This window comes from Takifugu flavidus, chromosome 13 (assembly GCF_003711565.1).
Source record: "Takifugu flavidus isolate HTHZ2018 chromosome 13, ASM371156v2, whole genome shotgun sequence".
Classification (NCBI taxonomy): domain Eukaryota; kingdom Metazoa; phylum Chordata; class Actinopteri; order Tetraodontiformes; family Tetraodontidae; genus Takifugu; species Takifugu flavidus.
In genome coordinates this window covers 13316072-13341222 of record NC_079532.1, presented here as the reverse complement: position 1 = coordinate 13341222, position 25151 = coordinate 13316072, and the positions used below count along the sequence as shown (strand labels likewise).

The 25151-nt window shown below is 45.2% G+C and overlaps 3 protein-coding genes across 5 annotated transcripts; 2 read left to right on the top strand and 1 right to left on the bottom strand.

Annotated features, from left to right (window-relative positions):
- Window positions 1-1493: 1493 nt before the first annotated feature.
- LOC130536156 (zona pellucida sperm-binding protein 3-like) lies at window positions 1494-3883 on the top strand. Of its 2 annotated transcripts, none has more exons than XM_057051848.1 (8): window positions 1494-1953; window positions 2051-2169; window positions 2326-2429; window positions 2897-3071; window positions 3156-3270; window positions 3363-3445; window positions 3522-3682; window positions 3769-3883. In XM_057051848.1, exons 1-8 carry the CDS (start codon window positions 1540-1542, stop codon window positions 3825-3827), a joined length of 1230 nt encoding a protein of 409 aa, XP_056907828.1. In that variant the 5' UTR covers window positions 1494-1539; the 3' UTR covers window positions 3828-3883. The 2 variants fall into 2 exon arrangements, with proteins under 2 accessions (XP_056907828.1, XP_056907827.1); XM_057051847.1 differs by having other exon boundaries at window positions 3766-3883.
- Window positions 3884-4797: 914 nt separating this feature from the next.
- On the top strand, window positions 4798-21129 carry mapk8ip2 (mitogen-activated protein kinase 8 interacting protein 2). Its single transcript, XM_057051844.1, has 14 exons — window positions 4798-5319; window positions 8659-8764; window positions 12560-12793; window positions 12880-12958; window positions 13157-13360; window positions 13612-15820; window positions 15905-16113; window positions 16832-16907; window positions 17260-17432; window positions 17509-17618; window positions 17724-17846; window positions 17925-17995; window positions 18083-18181; window positions 18292-21129. Exons 1-14 carry the CDS (start codon window positions 5255-5257, stop codon window positions 18362-18364), a joined length of 3831 nt encoding a protein of 1276 aa, XP_056907824.1. The 5' UTR covers window positions 4798-5254; the 3' UTR covers window positions 18365-21129.
- A 129-nt stretch (window positions 21130-21258) lies between these two features.
- arsa (arylsulfatase A) lies at window positions 21259-24686 on the bottom strand. Of its 2 annotated transcripts, XM_057051846.1 has the most exons (9): window positions 24397-24686; window positions 23207-23447; window positions 22916-23134; window positions 22488-22657; window positions 22270-22394; window positions 21967-22094; window positions 21793-21895; window positions 21380-21701; window positions 21259-21299 (listed from the first exon to the last, which is right to left on the bottom strand). In XM_057051846.1, the coding sequence occupies exons 1-8, from the start codon at window positions 24618-24620 to the stop codon at window positions 21406-21408; spliced, it is 1506 nt and encodes a 501-aa protein (XP_056907826.1). In that variant the 5' UTR covers window positions 24621-24686; the 3' UTR covers window positions 21259-21299; window positions 21380-21405. The 2 variants fall into 2 exon arrangements, with proteins under 2 accessions (XP_056907826.1, XP_056907825.1); XM_057051845.1 differs by having other exon boundaries at window positions 21259-21701.
- Window positions 24687-25151: the final 465 nt, after the last annotated feature.

The window sequence follows — 25151 nt, the reverse complement described above, 5'->3', positions numbered from 1 at the left end:
GCCTGCTCCCCAGCATACTACAGCAAAGAAGATGGACATTAACTACATGTTATCTATCACAATATAAATAAAATACAGCAGGAGCTTTTTTCAGTTTCATCTGAATGAACATGACACATATTGATAATTTCACTTCAAACAACGGGTTTATAGTTATTTTAATAGCCAAAATATAAATGTAGCATCTGGTAAACATACAGTACAGGGAATACTATGACTACTACTACTACTAATAATAATAGATTTTAATTGTTTAAAAAAGGATGCACCTTTAAAACATTAGATGGATTACAATAAGTGGGCAAACGGTAACACGATGCTTTTAATTGCATTGCTCTTTCCAAAAGGAGAGTGGGGGAGTTTTCCCAAAAGGCGATAGCAATTAGGTTGTTCAACCTTCTTCCAGCCATTTTAAACTGACTTCCCTGCACTGTAGATCACACCAAAAGCAGGAGAGACGCATAAAAGACTCACAGAAAATGCTCTCTAAAGGACTGAGAAATATTCTTAAAGCAATGGAGCTAGAGGGAGTAAGAGGAGAACCAAGCAAAGTCCCAGTTGGGAGAAGGCCTGCAACCATGAACAAGACTGCATTCACAACTTCAAGAGTGCTGATAACAGGCTCAAAAATATAAAGGAGATTATGGCACAATGTAGTGGCAGATGTTGTGTTTATTGTGTAGAAATACAATATCTTTGCAACTTAACAGTTAACTGGAGACATGCATGCTGCCACGACAACTCTATGTGTCCACTGCACTTTGACAGAAACTAAACCACAGTCATCATGACATTGTTTCCATGGGTATTGACTTATAGCCTGTGCCGAATGTCAGACTAATATGTCACTGCAATTTGGCAGAGCAAGTCAAGACTGTATTAAAGATAAATATTGTCTGCAGCGCATGTACTGGATTAATAAACCTGTGAAATCGCAATTTGCCTCGCACGTTCTCTTCCTTTTCATTGTGGCATTAAAGCTGTTTTTCACCGGTTTCACAGTTTAAAGTTACGTTTAAAAAAAAAAAAAAATAAACAGCTGTTTAAGGGTTAATTTCTGTTGATTGTCTGAGTGATGTATTGATTTCACAGTATTTCACAAAGTTTACTTAATGGCACGTCAAGGTGAGGACAGACAGACCTGATCTGGGGTCACCATAAACTTTGTGACCACTGTCCTCTGAGAACATTTTTCACCTGGTTATGGAATTTATGTTACATAATCTTTGAGCTTAGGAACTCTAGCCTATAAAATAATTTCAAAAGGTTGCTATTGAGACATGTATTAAGAGGGTCCAATTAGTCTGATTTCTGCTCAAGATCACATATGTCAAAATGAGTCCAAATAGTTAAATTAGAATACTTTTACATCAGATGTTTTGATTGGCAAATGTTCAGTGGCTAATGTTTACCCTCTGATTTGATTGGTAAAGGAAGGTTGGAAGGGTGGGACTTTACCAAGCAGTTGTATTATATAAGCAGGTGTGAATTTCAGTGTTCCTTACAGCATCTGGTGAGCTCATCACTTGTTGTGACGCCATGGTTATGAAGTATACCACTCTGTGCCTTGCGGCACTGGCCATGTTTGGCTGCCTCTGTGATGCGCAGAAACCTATACAGAAGCCTAGCCATCCACAGAAGCCTGCTCTTCCACCGCAAACAAAGCAGACCTTTGAAAAACCGCTGACCTGGAAATACCCTGAAGATCCCAAACCCGATCCAAAGATTGAAGTGGATTTTCAGATGAAATATCCCGTTGCTGCTTCAACTGTGGCTGTTGAATGCAGAGAGAGGGACGCTCGTGTGGAAGTCAAGAGGGACTTATTCGGCATTGGACAGCCCATCAATCCTGCCGACCTCACCCTGGGAAAGTGCCCCGCCATAGCGGAGGACACTGTTGCTCAAGTGCTGATTTTTGAAAGTGATTTGCATGAGTGTGGCAGCTCTAGTATGGTAAGCAGACTGAAGAAGATTTATTAAAACTCTTGGAAAATGCTGATGCTGTACCTTTCAAAGGTTCCATTTCCCTCTAATCTCTTGCCCCCGTTAGACGCTTGAAGATGCCCTCGTGTACAGTTTTGTTTTGAACTACTATCCCACACCGCTGGGCGAGTCCCCTGTTGTGAGGACCAGCAAAGCTGCCATTATTGTGGAGTGTTACTACCCAAGGTAAGTGGATCGGTAAAGGGTCTGGTGCAGAGATCCAGTAAACAGATCAAATGCCTCAGTGGCAAAGCGTGGTCTAGGGAAACCCTGTAAATAGGAATAATTGAGAGGTTTTGTCTTTTTTCAGAGGTTTTTTTTAAATTTAGTTTTATTCTTTAGGAAGCAAAATGTGAGCAGCTCTGGTATTCAGCCCTGGTGGATTCCGTACTCTGCGGTTAAAGTCGCACAAGAGTTCTTGTACTTCACTCTCACACTGATGACCGGTAAGTCACATAATTGGTTTGATTACATTACAATAACACATATAGTCTGTAAGAAAAATATCACATAACCTGGATTCACTCCTAAACAATAGTTTATAGCACTATTATAGCATGTAGCATGTAAATGGGTTTATAGCACTAAGCTCCTCCTCATTCTCCTCATCCTCAGCATCATCAGCAGCAAGGGATTCCAATGTAATATTGTAGCTATTTATTACCAAATATATTATTGGTATTATTTTACATATAGACATTTACATTAATTAAAAAAATCAGCATACAAAAGATAATAAGCTACCAACTCAGTATAACCGTCACTTTCCATCCATAATTCTGAAGCGACTTATCTCTCTCTATTGTATCTAGATATTATGACAAAGTACCTGCTTTTGTTTTGACACTGACAACATTAACATGCTGTCAAAAACTCTGAATAGAACCAAAATAATCCCATAATCTCATTGCAGATGACTGGCTGTATGAGAGACCAAGCAATCAGTACAACCTGGGAGACATCATTAACATTGAGGCTACGGTCAAGCAGTACTTCCACGTGCCCCTGAGGGTCTACATGCAGCATTGCGTTGCCACTGTTTTACCTGATCCAGACAGTATTCCCAGATATGCTTTCATAGAGACTGGGTGCGTTGATCTGATGAGATCCGTGATTGCTATCAGTGAGGTGAACTTTGATTGTTAAATGTGTGTGTGTGTGTGTGTGTGCAGGTGTTTGCTGGATGGTATTGTCACAGGCTCAGCGTCTAGATTCATTCGCAAAGTTGACAACATACTTCAGCTCCAGCTGGAGGCCTTCCGGTTCGAGAGTTCTGATGTTGGATTGGTAAGCATTTCCCACCTAAGTGCCTCCTGTTAAACATCAAATCAGCTGAAATCACGTCTTAACAACAAGGGCTTCCAATTATTTCCCTCCAGATATACATCACCTGCCATCTGACTGCAACATCCAGTTTCTACGCTATCGACGAAGACCACAGAGCCTGTTACTACGATAATGGGTGAGTTTGCGGGTATACGTGCCTTCGTGCCTGTAGGATTGCTGGCGGGTTTTATCGAGTCTACCTGTCTTTGAAGGTGGAAAGAGGCCAGTGGAGCTGACTACGCTTGTAACACCTGCCCCGCAGTGGTCCCGCCAAAGGGCATTGGTGTGATAAATACTGGTGGCTCCTGGAATCCAAGCAAAACAAAAACTCAAATTTATGATAGGAAGGTCCGTGATGTATCCAAAACAGATGGTACGTTACCCTGTACGGTTTGGTATCTGGTTAATAAAATGGAATCAAAGCGGCGCTTCCAATAACACATCTCTCTTCCACAGCAGTTGTATGGGAAGGTGTCGTCACCCTTGGTCCCATCCCCATCGGAGAGCCCATCGCCTAACTCAATATTTACCCAAGACTACGTTCACCCAAATAAACATTCTCATGGGTTCATAACTTCCTGCATTTTTTCTTTCTCTTTTGTTAATTGTTGAGCTTTAACAAAGAAAGAACCCTAATTAAAAAAAACACACACAATAAAAGTCCTTCATATAAGTAAATAAAAAGTTATCTGTAAGTCATTTCTCAAAACTTTTTCTGCAGTATCCTTGTGTCTGATGCATGTGTTCAGGTCTCCCTACATAATTTGTAAAAATGGGGAAAAAAATCACTCGCGCATCATGTCTCACTCATTAAAGGGATGGCAACATCTTTTAATTTGACAAGTTAATAAAATGGTAATGATGGAGATGCTTTGAATTGGTAAATATTCCACATAAAAATATAGTCATATGATTCATCTGTTTAATGACTGAATCCTTTATTGTTTTTCACCAAAAGAGTCGCTACCAAAAGTATTTAGCGCCTCCGTGTGGAAGCGAGGACCAACCGCAGCTCAGGGACGCTTCAGCACCACAGGCAGTGGACAGCTCAACGCTGCGCATGCTCAGTACAGAGAGCGGAGGTCCAGCATGAGAAATTACTCTCTGCCTGATACTCTCTTTTTTCTCTCACTGAAAGGGGGTTAATTGTTTCTCAAATCTATGGTAATATATGATATGAGAGAAATTAAAACGACAGATCATTTTGCTCGTGTCTTGATTGCATCTCTATCTTCTTTAGGATATTAAGTTTTCTCTCTGCTATGTTCATCTTGTCAATAAATAGATTCAACATTAAATGACTTGAACAAAAATATATATAACAAAATTCCGGATCAAATATAGGGCTGGAGGAGGCTAGAAGCGCTCTGCCTGCTATGCATCCACTTAAGCCTGCCGATACGGGAGCAGCACTGACGTTACACCGACTCCTCTTCGCATCTCCTCCTCCTCCTCCTCCTCCTCCTCCTCCTCCTCCTCCGCCCCCCCTCCCGTCTCTGCCTGTCTCCGCACTGCTGGCCTGCCCGCCTGCTCCCGGTCAGCGCCAGAGGCAGCATCACCGCAGCGGCAGACATTTGGTCCTAACGCGCACAGCGCGCCTTTGTGCTCCGCTTGGACGCGTCGGGAGGCAGCAGGGTTGCGATCACGTCCTCGGCGACGTTCCGCACTGTCTCAGACGGCAATTCGCTGCCTTCTGCCAGCCCACCCCACCAGCTCCCCTCCCAGCCCTGCTCTGGTGGATGGTTGTGGCTGCAGATTTGATGGTGCTGAGAAGGCTCGTCTGATAGAAGGCTCACGGCCAGGCGGCATCTGCGGGGCCGCGGACAGCGACGGCGAGAAAGCAGAGAGCGGGGGGAAAACTGCCCACTGGCGCGACTGTGATTGTGAATGGACTGCGCTCCATCCGTGATTCTCTGCAGTCACTCTGAGTCATTTGTGGAAGAAGATGGCGGACAGAGCTGAGATGTTTTCCCTCTCCACCTTCCATTCCCTTTCTCCCCCCGGCTGCAGGTAAGAGCTTACAAGCCCCACAGGCGGGGTGATGGGAGCAGATGACAAGATCTGAACGACCCGACGTTATGATATCACGCATGTGTTAGTCATGACATGGGGATAATGTGATGAACCTGACGCAGGGACGCATGAAAAGGCCTTATCAATATCCCACTGCAGCCCGCAGAGTCAGCCAGCTTGTCTTTTGACGCTGTTTTTTTTATCTCCCTCCTCTGGATTTATCAATATCCATAAAGTGAACTGTAAAATAGGATGCAGGCTTCAGTAATTAAATGTTCCTTTTGCCAAGAATCCGCCTTGCGCATTCCCTGTGAGGCCCACGCCCTGTTGAGTCCAGCGCAGGCAAGGGCATGTTGTCGAACAATGATGTACGGAAGTAGGGGTGTGCGCATCCAAACGTTTTCAAAATGTGACCTCTGCGACAAACAATAGGACGATTGTGCGCCAGAGAGCCGCCAGAGGGATTCCATGACAGTTAGCTCCAATCAATAACACCCTGAGAATGAATAATGCTGTTCTGTTGTGATTGGAACCATCTGATGTAGAGGTTATACAATATTGGAGGAAACCGTGCAGGTTGACATGTGACTTTATGATATATCTCATTTGATACCACTCACAGATATATGGCTGCTCAAGATGAGCTCTTCAGACTTATAGAATACAGGAAAAATGATAAAACACAACAAAAATGTGGCCACAATGCTTTGTTTGTGGCTCAGGGAATTTAAGCCAAAAACACAGATGCAAATATAACTGTACTAGTGTATTTGAGACAAATATGGGCTGTATAGGGTTAAATCCCCACGTCTCTGTTGGCTGTCCTTACAGAGGGCAATCACATTAGTGAGCCAGGTCCCTGTGTGGGATTTAGTTACATATTGTAGCCTCATCGTGCCTCCTGATCCTGATCGGTTCTGATCGATACGCCTCCTCTTTGCATGACTGCCACCGCGGAGCCCAGAGAAAGTTTTGGACACCACAATAATTGAAATTTCAGTCAAAGAATGTTCAGAAACAGAGCATCGTATACGTCAGGCGGTCCCATATTGGCCTTTTCGGGTTCACTCTGCAGTAGTTTGTTCCTACAAAGGTAATATGTAAATAATAAGGTATTAAGAGAATTCCTGGATTTGCATATCAATGCATTATTTGTTTTATACGTGCTCCTCCTCTGTGTTTCCGGTGAACTGATTCATAGATGTGACAGCACTGTCAAGTAATCTGCTTTACGTAACTCTGATGGGTAAAATAATCAGGAAGAGAAACAACAGTTTGTCTTCATGCTTCATGACATTTAGAGAATTAAATATAGGCGATGCGAACCAGACCGACGATGCAATGTGTCACGGTCTGATACCTGAAATTCTAATGAAATCAATTACATTTATTTATTAATCTGGATGGACCCTACATCCAAAGATCAGTGTTCAAATGGAACATTTCTGAGTGACATCTAATAGATAACGTCCCCCCCTTCATATCGTGTGTTTAGCCGTCAGTGTTCTACTTCTGACTCTTTGAAGGCTGGTTAAGAAGGGAGGCGAGTGGCGGTGGATGTTACCATGGAGTAAGAGGCTTAAACCAAATACAGATTCATTTCTGCTTAGAAGTTCCATCTTCAACCCCCGCTCCCCCTGCTCTGTTATTTCAGGATGTCATTAAGAACCAGTCAGCAAACGTGAAATCATCCAGTCTGATCAAAAGGGTTCATCATCTCTGGAGCGGTCTGTGGTCCCGTGACACAGCTGCAAGGATGCGTTTGCCTCAGGTCGGCTGTGTGACTCATGTGTGCGAGACCGGCAGCGGGCAAAGACAGTTGGAAATCGATGGGGTTAATGAGCTGGTAGCGGCCCCGCCTAATGTCCTTTGAGGATGATGTCACTGTTAAGCAGGTTCTATTGGTTAGGAGGCTTCTGATTATGGTTAGTTACACCCGTGCTGGAGAGCATTGGAGTGGACTTCAACAGTGGAGACGCTAGTCGTTAGCATGCAGCCATATTTGCTGCTATTTGTCAGTGAGGACAGGAAAAAGATTATCAAAGTGTTAACTTGAATAGGTGTGATCCCTGAACATAGACAGAGAGGCTCAAACGTAGACACCTACAGAACCTGATGTGATGGGGCCTTTTCATGATAACGCAGGACTGGGTGCAGCCGCAGGCTTCTGATTAATGATTTATTAATTTAATATTATCATTTATACAAATGCACTGTTGGACATTAACTTTGAAGAGCAAAAATGCACATTTTCTAAAGGTCTGAATGATCAAATTTAACCAGTGTCAGCTTACACTATAGGACAGCTAAAAACCTTTGCTTCTTTGCCTTTTGTCATATCATTTTAGCATCCGCCTTCTTTTACTTGACAAAAATGAACGAGAGCCAGCTCACTAATAATCAGCCTCAGCAGCTGAGGCGTCTGGATTGGACAGCTGTCAAACTGGGCCACCGTAATGCTTTAGCTGGGCTCAGACCAGTGGATTTGGAGCCAATCAGGATGCAAAAGATAGTAATTAAAATGCGTGCAGAGAAGGAGGTGACACCCGAGCAGTAACCATCAAATTAGTCTCCACCTTAATATGTAATCTTGTCAAAAAGAAAAATGAAAAACTGCCAGCTCTTACATGGTGGCATCTTATTTACAGCAAATATGCTGCGAGGAGACTGTCAGGTGAGGGGATTCCTGCAGGACCTCACAGCAAATACAACCAATCTCCTTTACACAGTGTGCAAACACACAAATGAATCCTATTCTCATGAATATATTGTTTAAATGTAAATGTGTGGATGGTAAAGTGAACCCCTTTAACAGAAATTAACTGGTGCAGAAAGGTTGACAAGATATGATAGTTCTTTATTTTACCTGAACTTCCTGTCATTTGCACCTTTGTGCTAATTGCTGCCACTTTTCCTGCCCCGACTTCCTTCACTTTCAGATGCATCAGCAGGTTAAATCACTAATGAGGATGTGACATTGTAGAGAGAGGCCGGTAGGATAGAGCTGCAAACTGAGCATCCATATGTGATACGTGGACTGGCCTCTGCTTACAGAAACCTGCACTGCAGCATTTCCTCCACACATTACAAACAGAGATGCTGCACAAACGCCCGCCTGCTGAATCTAATGGTGCAGGGAGAAAAGAAAGTCCAGGATGAGAACTTGCAGCGCAGCAGCTCATTAGAGAGACGGGCATGACCCGCTGTGTGCAGCTGTTGCTAAGTTAGGAAACCTCCTTTATAATAACCACAACTGCTGTATATGTAGGGTGCCACCACTTAGTTCGCTTAGTTTGAGACGCTGGAGTTAATATAGTGTGTCTTGTGTATTTCCAGGCCGGCGCACGACATAAGCCTCGAGGAATTTGATGACGAAGACCTCTCCGAAATCACAGACGACTGTGGGATCGGACTAAACTATGACTCTGATCCATACGAGAAGGTGAGGCCACTAAATGGTTTGGGTTCACGCTGCTGTGTTTCAGTGAGGAGTTGACAGATGTACGTGAAAACATCTGCCTAACCATTTGGCTATATTACGTAAGCTTATAGAAAGGTCCGGGTTTTTATCTGCAGGCTATCAACATTAGCAGCTTTGCAGTTGGTAAAGTAAAGAGGGTAAGCCTCCGATATCCGGTTTATAATAGCGGCATTTTGTGGAATCTGATCATCGTTATCGTCACAGAAATGGGTCTGAGCATCAGTGAAGGCTTCTATGGCAAGTTCATTTTCAGGTCATTTCATTTCTTTATTGTCCTGACGGAAATGAACGTATAATCCCAGTATGTTTTAAATACTGGTGTCGTGGTGTCACGGCTGCAGCAGAGGGGGCCTGACCCAGTAGAGTTTGCTGCTATGCAGAGACAACCTCCCTCCCTTCCTCCCTCCCTCCCTCTCTCCCTTCTTTCCTCCCTCCCTCACTCCTCATGCGGAGCGTTGCTCGGAGACAGAGCTCAGATTCCCTCGCCCCTCGTTCCCTGCCACTTCGTATCCTCCCATTGAGCCTTGCCCCTGTCACCTTCTCCCTCACCTCTCTGCTCTGAGCTCACTAGCGACAGGATTTAGCTCGGGGGAAGGCAGGTTCTGAGGGTTTTGCTTTCGCCGTCAGTCCGGGCGAGATGTTGTGCCTCATCCACTTTAATCCACCAACAAAGCACATCACGGAGACGTGGCACGGGCCGTGCCAAAGCCATTTTGTGTAGCATGAAGGCGGGGGACCAAAAAAACCCCAGCAATCGGTGCCCTTTCTCGCCTCTCTCCCTACCACAACGACCTCATCAGCACGGGCCCAGACTGCTCACTTGACAAACAAGAATGAGCAGAGCGCGGATCGTGTCACTAGTCGTTATGTTGCATCATTGCCCAGAGGAAGTCGTAGAGCTGACATGGGATGGATAGGAGGCTCCCTGTTGCCCTCTGAGTGTGCAGTACAGAGGGCCTGGACTTACACGGTTTGCTTCTGGCTGCATCGGGAGGGTGGGGGGAGATTCTGCCAGCATCATTAGGATCCGCCGCCACCTCCAGAGCCGATGAAGAGTGGGCTTTGCTGTCTGCACCGCTATCGCTTCACGAGATTGGCCGCTCTTTAATGTTTCAGTAGTAGAGCCAATCAAAAATGGAGATTATCCACTGGCCCCAATCCTTGGATCTGATTAATTCCAATTTCTGATGGGGTCTGCTCGCTAATCTGCCTGACCTTTTTGATCAGTGCCTGGGAAGAGGATCATGGATGTGAAGACAAAACATACTGACATTCTGCTTTGGGTCTTTTTTTGCAACCTGAGCTGAATGCTCACTGTTTACTGTGTGTGTGCTTTTCAGCCCCCGAGGACATAGAAACTGCTCAAGCTCTTTGTGTTTTATTCCCTTATTTTTCAAGCCTGTAAAGCCTAAACCAGCAGACAAGATGGCAGCAGAGGTAACAGCTCTGGTTCTGTCTTTGTGTCTGGGTCTTCCTCCTGAGCCCCATCTCAGTCTTCCCTCCCTTCCTCTGACATCCATCTTCTTTCCCCTCCTGAGCCCTGATTGAGAACCACGAGCGCATGCATAATTCAGGATTTTACAGAGCAGTGGTGGCAGCGCCTCCGCTCTGGTGCCACCTTCAATTAAAAACAGAGAAATATGAGACGACGCAAACAAAGTAGATGAGTTACAAATGGATGCTTTGCATATGTGGAGACCGATGAGGCGTCAATGATCTTTGAGCCAGGAATTCAACGCCTCATCAAACCTCATAAACTAATCTGTTGTTTTATTGTTTTAGATTGATTCCATCCCAAATTCACAGTCACTCAAACCAGCTTGGAAAACCAAACTGCGCATGTAGTTGGCATGCAAGGCTTAACAGTTATGCGCTTTGGGGAGTAGGTGTGTGAGGGACACGATTTACATAACAATCATATAAAGTAATCATATAAAAGGTCCGAATAGCCATAAATTATCTTTGTTAAAAAAAAGAAAAAGTGTAAAAACAAGGGGAAAATACAAGTAGAGCATAAAATAAGTGCAATGATAGTGGCAAATTATAGGACGACATATAAAGGACTGCAACATGGCTAATAATGATATAAACTCTGATAATCTCTAATGAGTAATCAAACACATACTTACCTAGTTGATGCACTCTTACAATGTCCAACTATAGTGTGATAATGATGCAGTAAATGTATATGGTTTCTGGTTTACTGAGCCCTCTATTACCCGATCCCCCATAGTCCTTTGCACTGTAACGATACCTCATGATCCAGAGTGCAACCTGTCTTCCTTAAAGCTGAAATTTCCCAACATGACCACAGTATGACTGCGACAGTTACGCTTGCAGCCTTCTTGTCTTTTCACGTGCAGCAGCAGAGTTCTGAAAAGCCATGCTGAGCACGGCTGCGTCTGCTAATCTCCAATTAGCATGTGTCACAGTGATGGTTCTTTTCTAGCTGATCTGCTGCTATTGATCTGCTGTTAGCAGCAGTAAAAGATTCCCTAAATGTCACACGTTTCAAAAGCTGTTTTTCTCCCCCATTAAATGAGATAAAGGAATACAAGAGTGCTTGGTGAGTTGCGCGGAAGGGCGTGGGGAAATCCATTAAATCTCATTGTATTTCCACTGACTGCGCTCTCCAGTGCTTGTGCATGTTAGAGGCGTGAGCCCATTCACAAAGCCTCTCTGATACAAAGAACACAACTCTCGACTGGAGGGTGACACTGGAGGGGTAGTTCCAGGGCTGGATGGGATGTCCTTGGCTCTTAAAGATCATGGCGATAGATTCCTGCTGAGCCACTAGTCTATTTATAGTTCTCTCTTCCTTGAAGTCAGCCTGTCAGTCATGCGGCCAGCCTAAAAGGGTAAGTCCTGACGGTGCAGGTTATTCTCTATAGCAGACGTGAGTGATTTTTACAGTCGCAGACTCTGAATTTTGCTCTGCACTGACAGATTGAACCGGTTACCTCAGCCTCATTATTTCACAGTTCACAACACACGTGTCAAAATTTGGAGCGTGCAGTTAAATCGGAACACATAAATATTCATATAGTTGACCCCAGCGAGTGGATTTCCTTTCGTTTGATGTGAAGTGGATCTAGCAGACATCAGCAGAACCGTGCATAATGGGTGGCAAAGAGGCAGCTTTGATTTCCGCAGTAAACACATTTAAGAGGGTGCAGAGAGAAACTGCAACGCTGTCCAAGCGGCAAAAGAGATAATTCAATTTTGTGGTTGGACGGTCCTATTCCGAGTAGAGGAAAAGAGGGAAAGGATGACTCCGGGAGTGAATCTGCATTCCCTGTGAGCAGTGCACGGATGGAGTGGTGAGAAGGAGTAATGTCATTTTCATACCTTCTGTAAGATAAGGTTCTATCAGAGGTATGTTAGTGTAAAGAGTGTGTCTGCCACTGCAAAGCAGCTTCCACCTGAGCGGTGTGATGATGTGGGATTATTATTACGCCATGGCCATTATGTCAGCGTTTGTAGGTGATGGCAGCAAAACGATTGGGTAAAGTGCTCCGATTTTATCTCAGCAAATGTTGTGCAGATGTCTGTGACCTGCTGTGGCCATGTTCATCTCTCAAATAGATCTGGCAAATGCTTTCAGATGAAATGGAAACGCAGCCGTTGCAGCTTTTCTCCTGTGTTGCCCTCTGTGACATTTCCTTCTTTCGTTCTCCTGGTGGTTTTGAAATGCTTTCATGTTTTCCTTCTGTACCGTATTGCAACGCTGACTGTACCTCGTCCCTCTGGCCACAGGATTCCCTCATTTTGGAGAAGAGCGATATGCACCACCCGGTCTGCTCCTTCCAGGATGACTTCCAGGAGTTTGAGATGATTGACGATGAAGATGACGACGATGAGGAGGAAGAGGAAGAAGAGGGGGACCTAGATGCACCTCCGTCTCCCTCTGCTTCCCCTCCTCCCTCCCCAACTTCTGGAACTCTCAAGAGCCGGCCGACAATGCTCAACCTCACCTCGGCTGTATCACAGGTAGCAGCGCTACTCCTAAAACACTGGTTGCAGCTTATTAATGATGATAATGATGAGATATTTTAATAATATTCTGTTCTCATCAGGATTGTCTGAATAACAACAGCAGCCAGTCCCCAAAGAAAGGAAGCTGGCAGGACTCATTATGCAATCCAGCTTCACAGGGTGAGTACATGTTCAATTAGCTGTGATTAGCTGGCTAATGTTTGGGTAACCTTTAGCAGGATAATCTCCAGTGAAAAGAACCTCCGCCATCTTGCACATACATCGCAGCAAATGAACACTGGGATAATGTTGATCTCACTAACGAAATCTCAAAACAAAACTGTTTTCACCGTATTTTCCTATCTATTTTTGCTCCAGGCCGTTTGTCTCCAGCTCACTCGTGTCTGGAGGACGGTAGCCATGTGACAGGACATTGCCCGGTCTCCCCGATTTCCCAGGTACCGGGGTCTCAGTGCAAAGGTACACCACCAAAACAGGCGGGGGAGGGCGGGAACTCCCAATCCCCTCACAGACCCCTCCTATGCGACATGGAAGGCAACAGGCGGGAAAGGCCCGAATACGGTAACAAAAAGAGCAACTCAGAAATAGTAGAGCTCATTGCAACATCTGCTTTCTGATCTGAAAGTTAGTGACATGAACGTGACAGAGCTTTGGCTTTGAAGAGGCCTGCAGCTTTTTTTTCATCCAGTATTCCTCCTTTACATTCTTTTGCCTGCCTTATCTCATTCCTGCTCTCCACATCAGCCACTTGGTGTGCTTAGTTGTCATTTCACGGGCTTTCTCGTTTCTCCGCACCTTGTTTTTCTTCACAGGCTCCTTCAGCCAGGTCAGGTCCCACCCTTTCTCTGGCAGTGAGCTGAAGACAGACCCCTCAGTCCACACAGTGAGGGTGCCCTCAGTAGACGAGCACTCCCAGTGTTCAGACACTGAGGTGGATCACGACCTCAACAGTGACCATAATCACAAACACTTGAACCGATGTACCACTGATACCTACACAATCAACAGTGAGTCCGGTATGGAACCGGAGAACGACTTTGACCCAGATGGAACCAGTCGTTGCCTGTCGTCCACTGCACCAATGGGGGCCACCGATGGTGCCGACACACCCTTGTCAGATGAGGAGCTGGAGAAAGACTTTGAAGTGGAGTGTATGCGGAAGGAGACCTATGATATGGTGTGCAAGGAGAATCAGTTGTCCTATGTGGAATTCCCATCCATTGAACCCTTTGATCCCGCGTCCTTCTCTGGCTACATATCCTCATGCAACTCAGAGGGTCTTCACTGCTCCAGCAGTTCGAATTTAGCATCTGCCATGGAAGCAGCAGTCAACGATTCCACCTCTCCGTCCTCCGACCCCGGGATAGCTGATATGAACCAGAAGGGTTATTTAACTTCAGACCAGGACAGAGATCTCAGCTCACCTGGCTCTGACTCCGACATCGAAGGAGAGCTGGAGGCGGCATTTACTTGTGGAGGTCCTGTGGTGTCCAACATGATCTCCTCAATTTCAGAGACAGAGCTGGACCTGACCAGCGAAGACAGCAGCAGTGGACGTTCATCTCATCTCACCAACTCTATCGAGGAGGCTAGCTCTCCTACATCGGACCAAGAATTGGACCCAGACACGGAGTTAGAACAGGACAGCGGCATCGTGGGGTTAAAAGCATCTTTACTCTTGGGCCAACCCGACCCAATCAAAGAAGGATCTTCTCTTCCCTCCCCTTCCCCACTACCCTCACCCACTATCGCTACACCCTCCCCTGTCGACTCACCCATCTTACCTCCCGAAGGCTACGACGACAGTCGGGCCATGATGGGGAGGTGGATTGCAGATGATGAGCGGTCCTGTGAGCACCAGGCTGACCCAGATGAAACTCTGCCAGCCCAACGTTGTGACGACAGCTTCTCCAAACAGATGGTGCTGCAGATAGAACCAGACCACAGCCTTGAGAGCATCAAGCGTTCCTTCTACCTGCCAGTGGGGCCCGGGCTAATGCCAGATGTCGATGAATACGATGGAACTAGCGAGGGAGACTCTGAATCGGAGAGTGAAGATGAACTGAGCGAGAATTCAGACTCACCATGGCTGCTCAGCAACCTGGTCAACCGAATGATCTCAGAAGGTTCTTACCCAATCAGCTGTCCTGAGGATTGCTTTAAAAGGAAGTCCTCTGTTTCAGACACAATCTCACCATCTTCGGATATTGGGGATGTAGACGGCTATAATGATGATGAACAAGAGAAAAGAACAGCGCCGGTGGAATCGGGAAGAGAAGAGAGAGAATGCAGAACTTTCAGAATGGAAAAAATGAGGCCAGAAGAAAGAAGAACAGATGCGGACTCTCCAAACGAGACGGCAGTCATGAATCATTGTCTCTATATGAGCAACCCTACTAATGACAGCATCACCCCTCTGAATCTGGAGCTGTGTGCGAACAGCAGCACGTATACCAGCACAGTCTCCGAAAATAACCTCGCAGACAAATCTTCTAAGAACGCCCGGAGACAAGAGGAAGAAGAGGAGCCCAATAATGACTTAATGATGCTTGAGGGGAGGAAAGATCTGGACTCGCCAAGCTTAAGTGAGAGCATTATCAGCGACAAGGACGAAGGGCGAGAGACAGAGCCCAGACCAACGAGTCGCTCCTCCGCTTCCCTCGAGCGCATCACCGAGGTGAAAAACAGCCTGACACTGGACATACCCAGCACCCAGGCTAACCACTGCTTCAGTCTCACCTACTCCACAGATAACGATGAAGACGACGAGGACAACGGGGACTCTTACCCATACCTAGATGGACTAAGGAAGCAGCCATACAGGGGTAGTGATCTGGAGCTCGACAGTTCCCCACCCATCGATTCTAGTGTACAAGACCACCCCTTATCTTACCCCGACCGCCCACTGTGCGAGAAAGATCTGAGACAACCAGACCCAGATGATGGACTGGCTTATGACTCCGTGAAGTACACGCTAGTGGTGGATGAGAACACCACTCTGGAACTAGTCAGCCTCAAAAGGTAAACTCTGACTAAATATTGTCTTTGTGGAAACCGTCTATGCTGACTAGCCGCAGAATAAATGAACGAATCCTGTCGTCGCAGGTGCACTTCTGTTCTGAGTGACGACAGCGAGCTCTCCACGCTGTGCGACGAAGAGCCGTTAAGAAAAAGAGGTGAGGGCTTCGGGGCCGATGAGGAGGAGATAAGACCAGAACTACTCAGTTCTTCTGAGGACTCGTCTCCCGAATCGGACCTTCCCTTCTCCAAGAAATTCCTCAATGTGTTTGTCAACAGTACCACTCGCTCCTCCAGTAAGTCAGACAGTAAACAAGAATATTCAGACGCTGCGGCGTGTAAATGATTGTTAATGAACATGTTTGCATGGTCTTCTTGAGCTAGATTACAAATATGGCTCTTATTTGGAGTTATTCAGTCAATGAGGAGGTCGTTTCCCTAGCAAAAGATAAAAAGGCTAAAGCTTGTTCAGTACATTAGATTGATCAATATAGCACCAATTTAAAGGCGCTCCCCCATTTCTCACACTTTGTATTAGTTAACACTTTTGGGGTCTCTGCTCTTCTAAATGCAGCAAATATGAGCATTGGGACAAATGTGGCAAAAGGCCATGTAATTAAAATACCCTATTGATCAGGGCTCTGGAGCTCACTGCCTAGAACTGTCCATGTTCAAGGAATGACCATTAGGGTTGAACTCATCACTGTCAGCATTAAACATTAACATGCATCCTAAATTTGGCAGGAAGCTTATGCAAGACCTGTTGGAGGCTTCTCACCGCATCTATCATCAATCAGAGCACTCGTTCTGCGTCCCTAATGAAGGGTGATTTGCATAATAAAGACTTCATTAGAGAGAAATTTTTTGGGAGGGGGTGGGCAAATCCATTTAGTTTCCATTTAGAGTTTCTCAGACACAAAAGTTAATCTTCTAACAAACTGAGGAGGTTATAGAGAGAGGACCTTTTTACTAGGCTTTAGCTTCTGCTGCTTATGCTGTTGGCATATCACACAGGCACAGAATCTTTTGGGCTGTTCTCCTGCACCATTGACGGAGAGGAGAGGGATCAGACACACAGGGCAGTTTACAGGTAAGGAAACAGTTTGTGTGGGACATAAATCAGATCAAGGGCATTGGTCACTGATTGGAAAATTCAATTGTCCACAATTCTAGAAATGGTGTGGGGCAGTAAATCCGGTGTGTCTTTTGCAAAGGACGGTTTTATATCTTATGTATCTTGGTTTTCGGTATGCTGTTGGGTCTCAGTAGCATCAGCAAATCACTAATTAAGTTAGAGTAAATATCAGATGTCGGAATAACAGCTGAGCTCCAATGTGTCCAGTGATAATCGTATCATCTGCTACCTGCAGCCGGTGGAGGGAGGGGGTGGGGTGCAGGCAAGGACAGCGCACAGGTCTAACGGGTTCTGCTGCTCTCTGCAGGTTTATTCCAAGGCACACAGATGAGCTGGAGCTGGATGTAGATGATCCTTTATATGTGGAAGAAGAAGAAGATGACTACTGGTACAGAGGCTATAACATGCGGACAGGCGAGAGGGGCATCTTTCCTGCTTTTTATGCGCACGAGGTCATCGGCCACTCGAAGGAGCTGATGGGTGAGTTGAGAGATTGTTCCTGACGAACGCCATGTTGGGTGTTTGCGTGCGGCATCTTAACCCAACTGGCTGACAGGTATGAAGAGAAATCCAGCCTGGATGGAGACGTTCAGCGTTCAGTTTCTGGGCTCTGTTGAGGTGCCTCATCACCAAGGCAATGGGATCCTCTGCGCCGCCATGCAGAAGGTGAGCTACACCAAAAAAAGTCCCATGGTTCCAACGCCTGTTAGATTATCCCCAGCAGGGGGCACAGTAGCAGTTTAATGACAGCGCGGTCTACCCGCCCTTTAGATCGCGATATCGAGGAAACGGACGGTACATGTGCGGCCCCCTTCTCTGTGTGAGCTGGAGATTAGTTTACAAGGAGTGAAACTGATCATGAGCCTGGAGGATGAATATGACATCCTCGACGAGGTATGGGCAGGTATACAGGTGATTTACCCAAACGCATTCAGTCATTTGCGTCATTGCTTTTTCTTCTTTTACCTTCAGTACGACAGATGTAGCCACTCCTTCCAGATGAAGAACATCTCGTTCTGTGGATGCCACCCGAGGAACAATTGGTAAAACGCGCTGATTTCGCGATCTCTCGTTAGCGGCGGCGCGTCTCGTGCGATCTCATCCCGTTGTCTTCCTCCTCCCCTCTGCAGCTACTTTGGCTTCATCACCAAACATCCGATGCTGAACAGATTCGCCTGTCACGTGTTTGTATCCCAGGAGTCCATGCGGCCTGTAGCAGAGTGTGTCGGGTGAGCTCAGTTCACGTTTTGTCCAAGGCTCTCAGCTAGCTTCTTCCGATATCGACCTTTTGCCATGACTGCTGCTGTGAGATCAGCCATTATTCCTGTCTTTTCTACAGACGAGCCTTCCAGGAATACTACCAGGAACATCTAGAATATGCCTGCCCCACCGAGGACATCTACCTGGAGTGAGAAGGGATGCCGTGCCAACCACTTTCTCACCCCTTCCGCTTGTTCCTGCTCATCATTGGCCACCAGAGGACGCTGTCAGTGAGGTCCTCAATGTTAAATGCCCACCGAATCCGGGATCTTCATTTCTACAATACACTAGGCATTAGACTGGTTTCATCTAACTTTCTTTATTTTCATCACCTGGATGGAAGAATTGCCTGTTTCCTTTTATCTTTTTCTATAATACAAATCTATGAAGCTGAGCACCGTTTTATTTAAAGGTTCCACTTTTCAAATGCCAACAATGTACCAACAACTGATGTTTCACTTTTCAATGCATGGCTGATAGGGTTACCGCACACTGACACTCCAGGAAATACACATATCCTGTAGGATGGCGAACGGCTCGGTCAGTCTGCAAAGGAGCGTTCTCGGATCGGGAGGGTGCCGTTGAAAGACGTGTAAATATGTATTTGTTTAATACTGACAGACTGCTTCATTGATTTCTACTGATACTGACATCGGAGCAAAGTAGCGAGAGTACAGTGAACCGTCTCGGTCCGAGCTTACCCCCTGTGTCGCGTACAAGACGTGTTGCGTGTTGTAAATAAATGTATAGAGAGTAGACATACAGGCGCCTCATCAACACTAATTAAGAAACGCTCACAGATGAGACGGGTGTTGTCCTGGTGGTGGCTGCAGGGGCTTTGAACGTCAGTGTTCCAGCAGACATTTTATTCAGCTTGGATTCGATGCAGTTACACTTTTCTTCAGCAGATCTGGATAAAAAAAAAAAGGCAAAACTCGCTGTACTGTGGTTCCAAACCTCCAAACCGTTGCGCACCGCTTGCTGACACTGGCCACGCAGAAGCTTTCAAGAGTTAGGACTGCTACTCATGAATCACGGTACGCTTTGCTGTGGCTGGCATGACTTTTGGGTCAAAGGAAGCAAAGGTTCTCTGAAAAGCCATACTCTACCACCTCTGACTGTTCAGCTCTTCAGTGTGTGTGTGTATGTGTGTGTGTGTGTATTTTAACTTGGCAGTTTCAGTGAGAGGAAAGCTATGATTAGATTGATCAGTAGTCACATAATACTGTAGTACCACACATCTACTTTGATTAGTAGTCATTCCTGTGTGTGTGTGTTGGGGGGATTACAAAGATAAGATATGAAGGTTGTGTTTTTTATGTATGATGGACTAAATGGATGTCTGAATATTTCCCGCATTGTTTTCAAACTGGTTATTGCAGCCTCTATCGCTTCTATTGGGACGGGGTATATTTACAGTACCATGTTACCATAGCAATTAGAATTTTCAGGATTCAAAAGGATGGACTTACATTTGTTGTTGTTTGCCTCTTTTCTCTGTATCCAACATGAAATGCTTGGCTGTAGTGACTGTGTCCTGCTAGCCTGCTTCTGTCTAATGTAATGAGATAGATGTCCAAACAACTCCAAACACTTATGTAAGCTTGTTGTGACTTTGTGTAACGGGCCACAACCCACGAAGATGAAGCAAGCGTCGACTTAAGCATGATGACATAAGCACTCATAACAGACTTCAATTTTATGAGCAGTGTTTTAGAATTGATTCACTTTCTCGGGAACGGAATGTTTGCATCCAAAGTTCTGGCTCCACCAACCGCTGATATCTTTGCGCCTGACTCACAACTTTTGCTACACTTTTACCTATAGTTTCCTCTGAATTTGGGATTGCACTGTACCAGAGGACCCGCCACTCATATTAGCTACTCAGGGGCATTTGCATTTACATTTATGGGATAACTTGCCAGAGGCAGGCTAGCAGTACTCGCACCACTGGTGGTATTTGAGCTAAGCTGATATGCAGCTGCCTTGTATACAGAATGAAATGAAACCTCCTTTTCTTTTTAGTCACTTTTTAGCTTTCAACTTTAACAGCAACTTTCAGCCACAGTCCACCGAACACACAGCTCAGATCTGCAGGAGTTCAGTGTTCATTGAAATCCGATGATGCAGGAGGGAGAGGTTGTTATTTACATGTATCGCTGTCATTTAGATCATGTATATACTCTAACGAATCTACGATAGTGATGTGTCCTTTATGTTAAGTATGTTATCAAATTAATATGTACATTATTGATAACAAAGTTTAAAAAAAAAAGACAACGTACAAAAAAAAAAAAAACCCTGAATGAAAACAACTGAGCTGCATTAATTTAATTTCAGTATCTGTTTCTACACTATAATACAAAGGTGACATTTTGGCCTTCTGGCTCTGTAGCTCATTACAGACACAACAGCAGCACATCTAGATCTCGCACGTTAGACATGACATCATCGATGTGCGACACGGCCACCAGACTGATGTCCAGTCTGCTGTTAGCGCAGGTTACCGACCACGTCAGCTGCCGGTGTTAAACCATAACTGCGCCTGACAAATGAATCGCCCGTGAGACCCACCTCCAACCTGTACATTTGCTTTTGATCATGTTTTTCTATCTTGGTACAGCTTAGCTTACATCTTTCCTTCCACACGGCTGCACAAAAATCAACCTCTGAGGATAATATAGTCCAATATAGCCGCTGTGAGTTAAACCAAACTATCGGCTTCACTACGGTAACAAGGTTCCTCACAATATACCTAGATCAACACAGTGTGTGACAGAATAAACATATCCTAACTTCTATCTTTAAAAACAAAGACTTAAAATTCCAGGGGAAAAAAAAAAAATTAAAAAAAATGATCACACTGCCTTGTCATGGGTTTGGTCTTATGAATAAAATATATGCTTGATGTCTGAAATCTTTGTTGTCTGGTTCACATCTACATGAACGTTTTCATATGGATATGTTAGGATTTGACATCGTGTTGAGGTGGAAAATAGATAAGTCCTCTAATAAAGAATGGAAATCACTTCACGCATTAGTCGAGTCAGTATGAGACAAGCTCATCTCCTCACTGAGGACACTGATAGTGTTTATTTTCATTATGAAGAGTAAAGCCTCTACAGCACAGCAATGAATCACCTAAAAACTGGAGGTGGAAAACTGATGCGGTCCATTTTAAGAGGCCCCCCCATCAGCAGTGGCAGCAGTTGGGTTTGGGTTCACACTGAGGGCTGCAGCACGGCTCCAGACTCGGGTCTGTTCCTTTGGATATCTGGCTTTCTCCAAACACCATGGAGCCTTCAAACTGTTCCTTGACTTTCCTGATCCTTCCCAGCACTGCTTGCAGGTCAGGTCTCTTGTCCAGTGAGAGAGGGTAGTGCTCCGATGGATCGGCCTCCAGGTCAAACAGAAGAGGGGGGTCGTGGACCGTCAGGCTTGCAAATATGGAGCAGTCTTGGTCGGGGGTGGTGCCGCTGTGGGAGGCGCCTGATGCACGAGAAATAAAGAGATGCAGTCAAAAGTGCTGCTGCGGCCTTCATAGAACAGTGCGAGCCTGTACACAAGAAACATTCCCCACCTTGTGTATAAAAGTGGGCCTTGTATTTTTCCAACCTGATGGCGAAGACACCATACGTCTCACTGGGGTTTGTGGGATAGAACATCATGGTCTCCCTTTTACTCTGGAGAAAAAAATCTTACCATCAGCCTCACAAGTGCATTATTTCAATTATTTACTAAATTGTATGGCTACCTTTCCCTGGCTGAACAGAATATTTGACATATCAACCCCATCGAGCATCACTTGGGGCAGTTTGGCTCCTGCCAGACTTGCAATAGTGGGGAGAATATCCAGCGTACTGGCCATTTCATGGGTAACACCTACAGAAAAGCTGCAGTGAATAATGCTCTGGTTGTACCCGTGTTTATACTTAAAAGCACCAGTTTGAACCGAAAATGAATGAAAACAATGCTAAATGAGGCCTGTCAGAGTAAAACAGATACTTCCAGGCCTGATCAAAAATGGAAGTTTTATGGTTTTCCAAAGTGTCCTGACCTGGTTGAATGATCCCCCGCCAGTAGGCAATGGCCGGCTCTCTCATGCCCCCCTCATACGTAGTGCCTTTGCCACACCTCAGAGGACCGGCGTTGCCTCCTCGGGACATACGCATGAGTTCAGGCCTGAGACACAGGAGGAGAGGTGTCCTCACACTGCTCCACTGCTCCATCATCAAAGCAATACATACATTCACTATAAGGAATCACAAAACCAACCCATTGTCTGATGTGAATAAGATAAGCGTGTTGTTGAGCACTCCTGTCCCCTCCAGAGTTTCAAGAAGGCTTCCTATCGTGTTGTCAAGCTCCAACAGCGCATCTCCAAATGGGCCTCTCAGAGACATTCCAGCAGCTCCTGGACCAGCAAACTGGGGGTAGTGGGTGTGCTGCAAGAGGCAAAAGGGAGGCACATGTAGGAACTCTAAGACTGCCCTAACTTTCTGCCAGTTAGCTCCCATTTTATTTCATCATCATGTTTCCATTTTACAACTCGCGCAGTTCAGTTTTTACTGTCTCACTCATATGTTAAACCAGCAATTCTAATTTAAGTTTCTAAAGTTGACTTATAAAATCACAGTGCTTATTCTGCCAGGACAAACGAAGTCGGTTTAAACGAATTCATAATGGTGGGACCGTTTGCTTACATGAGAAGGAAAGTAGAGGAAGAAAGGTTGTCTCTTCTTGGCTGACGTGGAAATAAAATCACTTGCAAAGTCTCTGTACGCGTTCTCCAGATCCAGGAAGTTCACTGGCTGCTGCTTGATGACCTCATTGTACATCAGCGGGACAGTCACGGTGCCCACATCGCACAAACCGAAGCACTTTACATCCGGTGGGAAACAGGTCAAATTCTGACAGGGTCCCTAAAAAAGACAGAGATTATTTATTATTATTTACATTGACGTGTCAAAACAGATCAGCTTTTCATCGCTCACCATGTCGTGGGAGTAAGGGATGCCGAGGTACTGGTCAAACCCCTGCCTGGTGGGAAGAAATGTCCCGTTTGCTCCGATTCCAAGGTGCCACTTCCCCACAGCGGCAGTGGCGTAGCCCAGAGGTTTCAGTACTTCGGCGATGGTGGTCTCATTCAGAGGGAGCCCGCCCCTGGAGCCCGGGTATAACACTCCCGGGTAGACGCCTGAGCGAGTCTGATAGCGGCCTGTCAGCAGGGATGCCCTGAGAACCACCAAAGCAACATAAGGACAGTATTGAGCAGTGAGATTAGAAACTTGGAGTCCCGCTGAGTTTGACAGAAACATCTCAGAATATGGTAAAATATGTCAGTTCATGTCCTGACGCTTGAGTCTCTCTCTCAGTGGTGCCAGTTTGTGGTAACCGGCAGTGACTCTTCCACATTGTTGTCAAGGAGACGTGTGTGATGTGCATACAAACCTTTTTAACCTAAATGTCCTGTTTCCTGTCTGTACCTTTGCTCATGGTGGTACTAAACCTTCTCTTACCACCTACAGGCAATCTTGAGTTTAAGTGAATGCGATTGTCATTTGAGCGGATTTGATTTCAACATTCAGAGCAGAATTATCAACCCCTTTAGGGCAGGAAGTTCTCCGTGTCCCGAAGTGACAAAGCCGCCCCAGGAGGTCACACTGCTACTGGTTGAGTCAAGTGAGGCTGCAGTTCTTTAGAGGTTTTTCTGCATTATTTTGCCATCTTCTGGATATGCTCCATGCAATGGCAGCCCATCCAGGGAAGCTTAAAACATAATATACATATATATTTCATAATGTCTACTTTGTTAGTTTCCTCCAGTTGACAGGAAAAAAATGAATACATAAACATGAACTTATTCTTTGACTCAAACACAAAGGTTGTATTATATTCTCTAATAAAAACGACTGACCAATGTCCTGCAGCCTTTGGCCTTTGACAAAGTAAATATCAAAAAGACTCCAAAGCTGCTGTGGATTTTTGGAAGTCTTTTCTATACGATCCAAACATCATTTTCTATTTAAAATGCGCACTGTAGTGAAATGTAGGCTTTTAAAAATAAACCTGTTTGGACAATTGTGATCACGTCATGCTGAGACTGACTTCAAAATCTAAAAAGCCCAAAACTCCTGATATTATAGATATATCCAACATATGTGTGGGCTTGTTCTGTGGACACCTGGACGGGCTGCAGACCGGGCTGGTGCAGTAGAAATCAGTAAACCGGAGTCCTCCTGCTGCGAGGCGGTCCAGGTTCGGAGTGAGGGACGTCGGGTGTCCGTAACAGCCCAAGTCCCCAAAACCCAAATCATCTGCGAAGAGGAGGACGAAATTCGGAGGAGACGACGTGCAGGAACCAAGAAGTACACAGCTTATGAAGCTAACGATGATGGCGTTATCCATTCTGTCGCCCTGCCAAGGTAAGGAGGAGGCATATAAAAACTACAAACAGGAAATCAAACATCTATTAGCGCTGTCGCATATAAATGACGTCAGACCGAAAATAAAATGAAATCTTTATTTATAAACGAATCCATTTACAATTTTACAGTCACACGCCCATGAATTTAAGGAAAACCCTCAAACTTAATAAGGTAAGACAACTGTCACGAATCAAATGATGTATTGATCATCAATAATTCATAGATATGTTGGGTTTGTTTTCCTTTTTTGTAACTTATTTATGGCCACATTTCTTCTTGTTTTGTTGCAAGGTCTTGCAAGGTGTCTGTGTTCACATAAAAAGGAAGCTTTTTTTTTTTTAGTTTTGGATGGTGTTATATTTTTATGTTTATTACTAATCACATTTGTACCCAGCCTCACAAAAGCAAAAAAGTGATATTCTATGTTGTCCCAGTTATGTATAATGCTGAGTCCACATGTGCACGTCTGCATTACAATTGTGGCATTTATTGCCTGTATGAGGTTATCAAA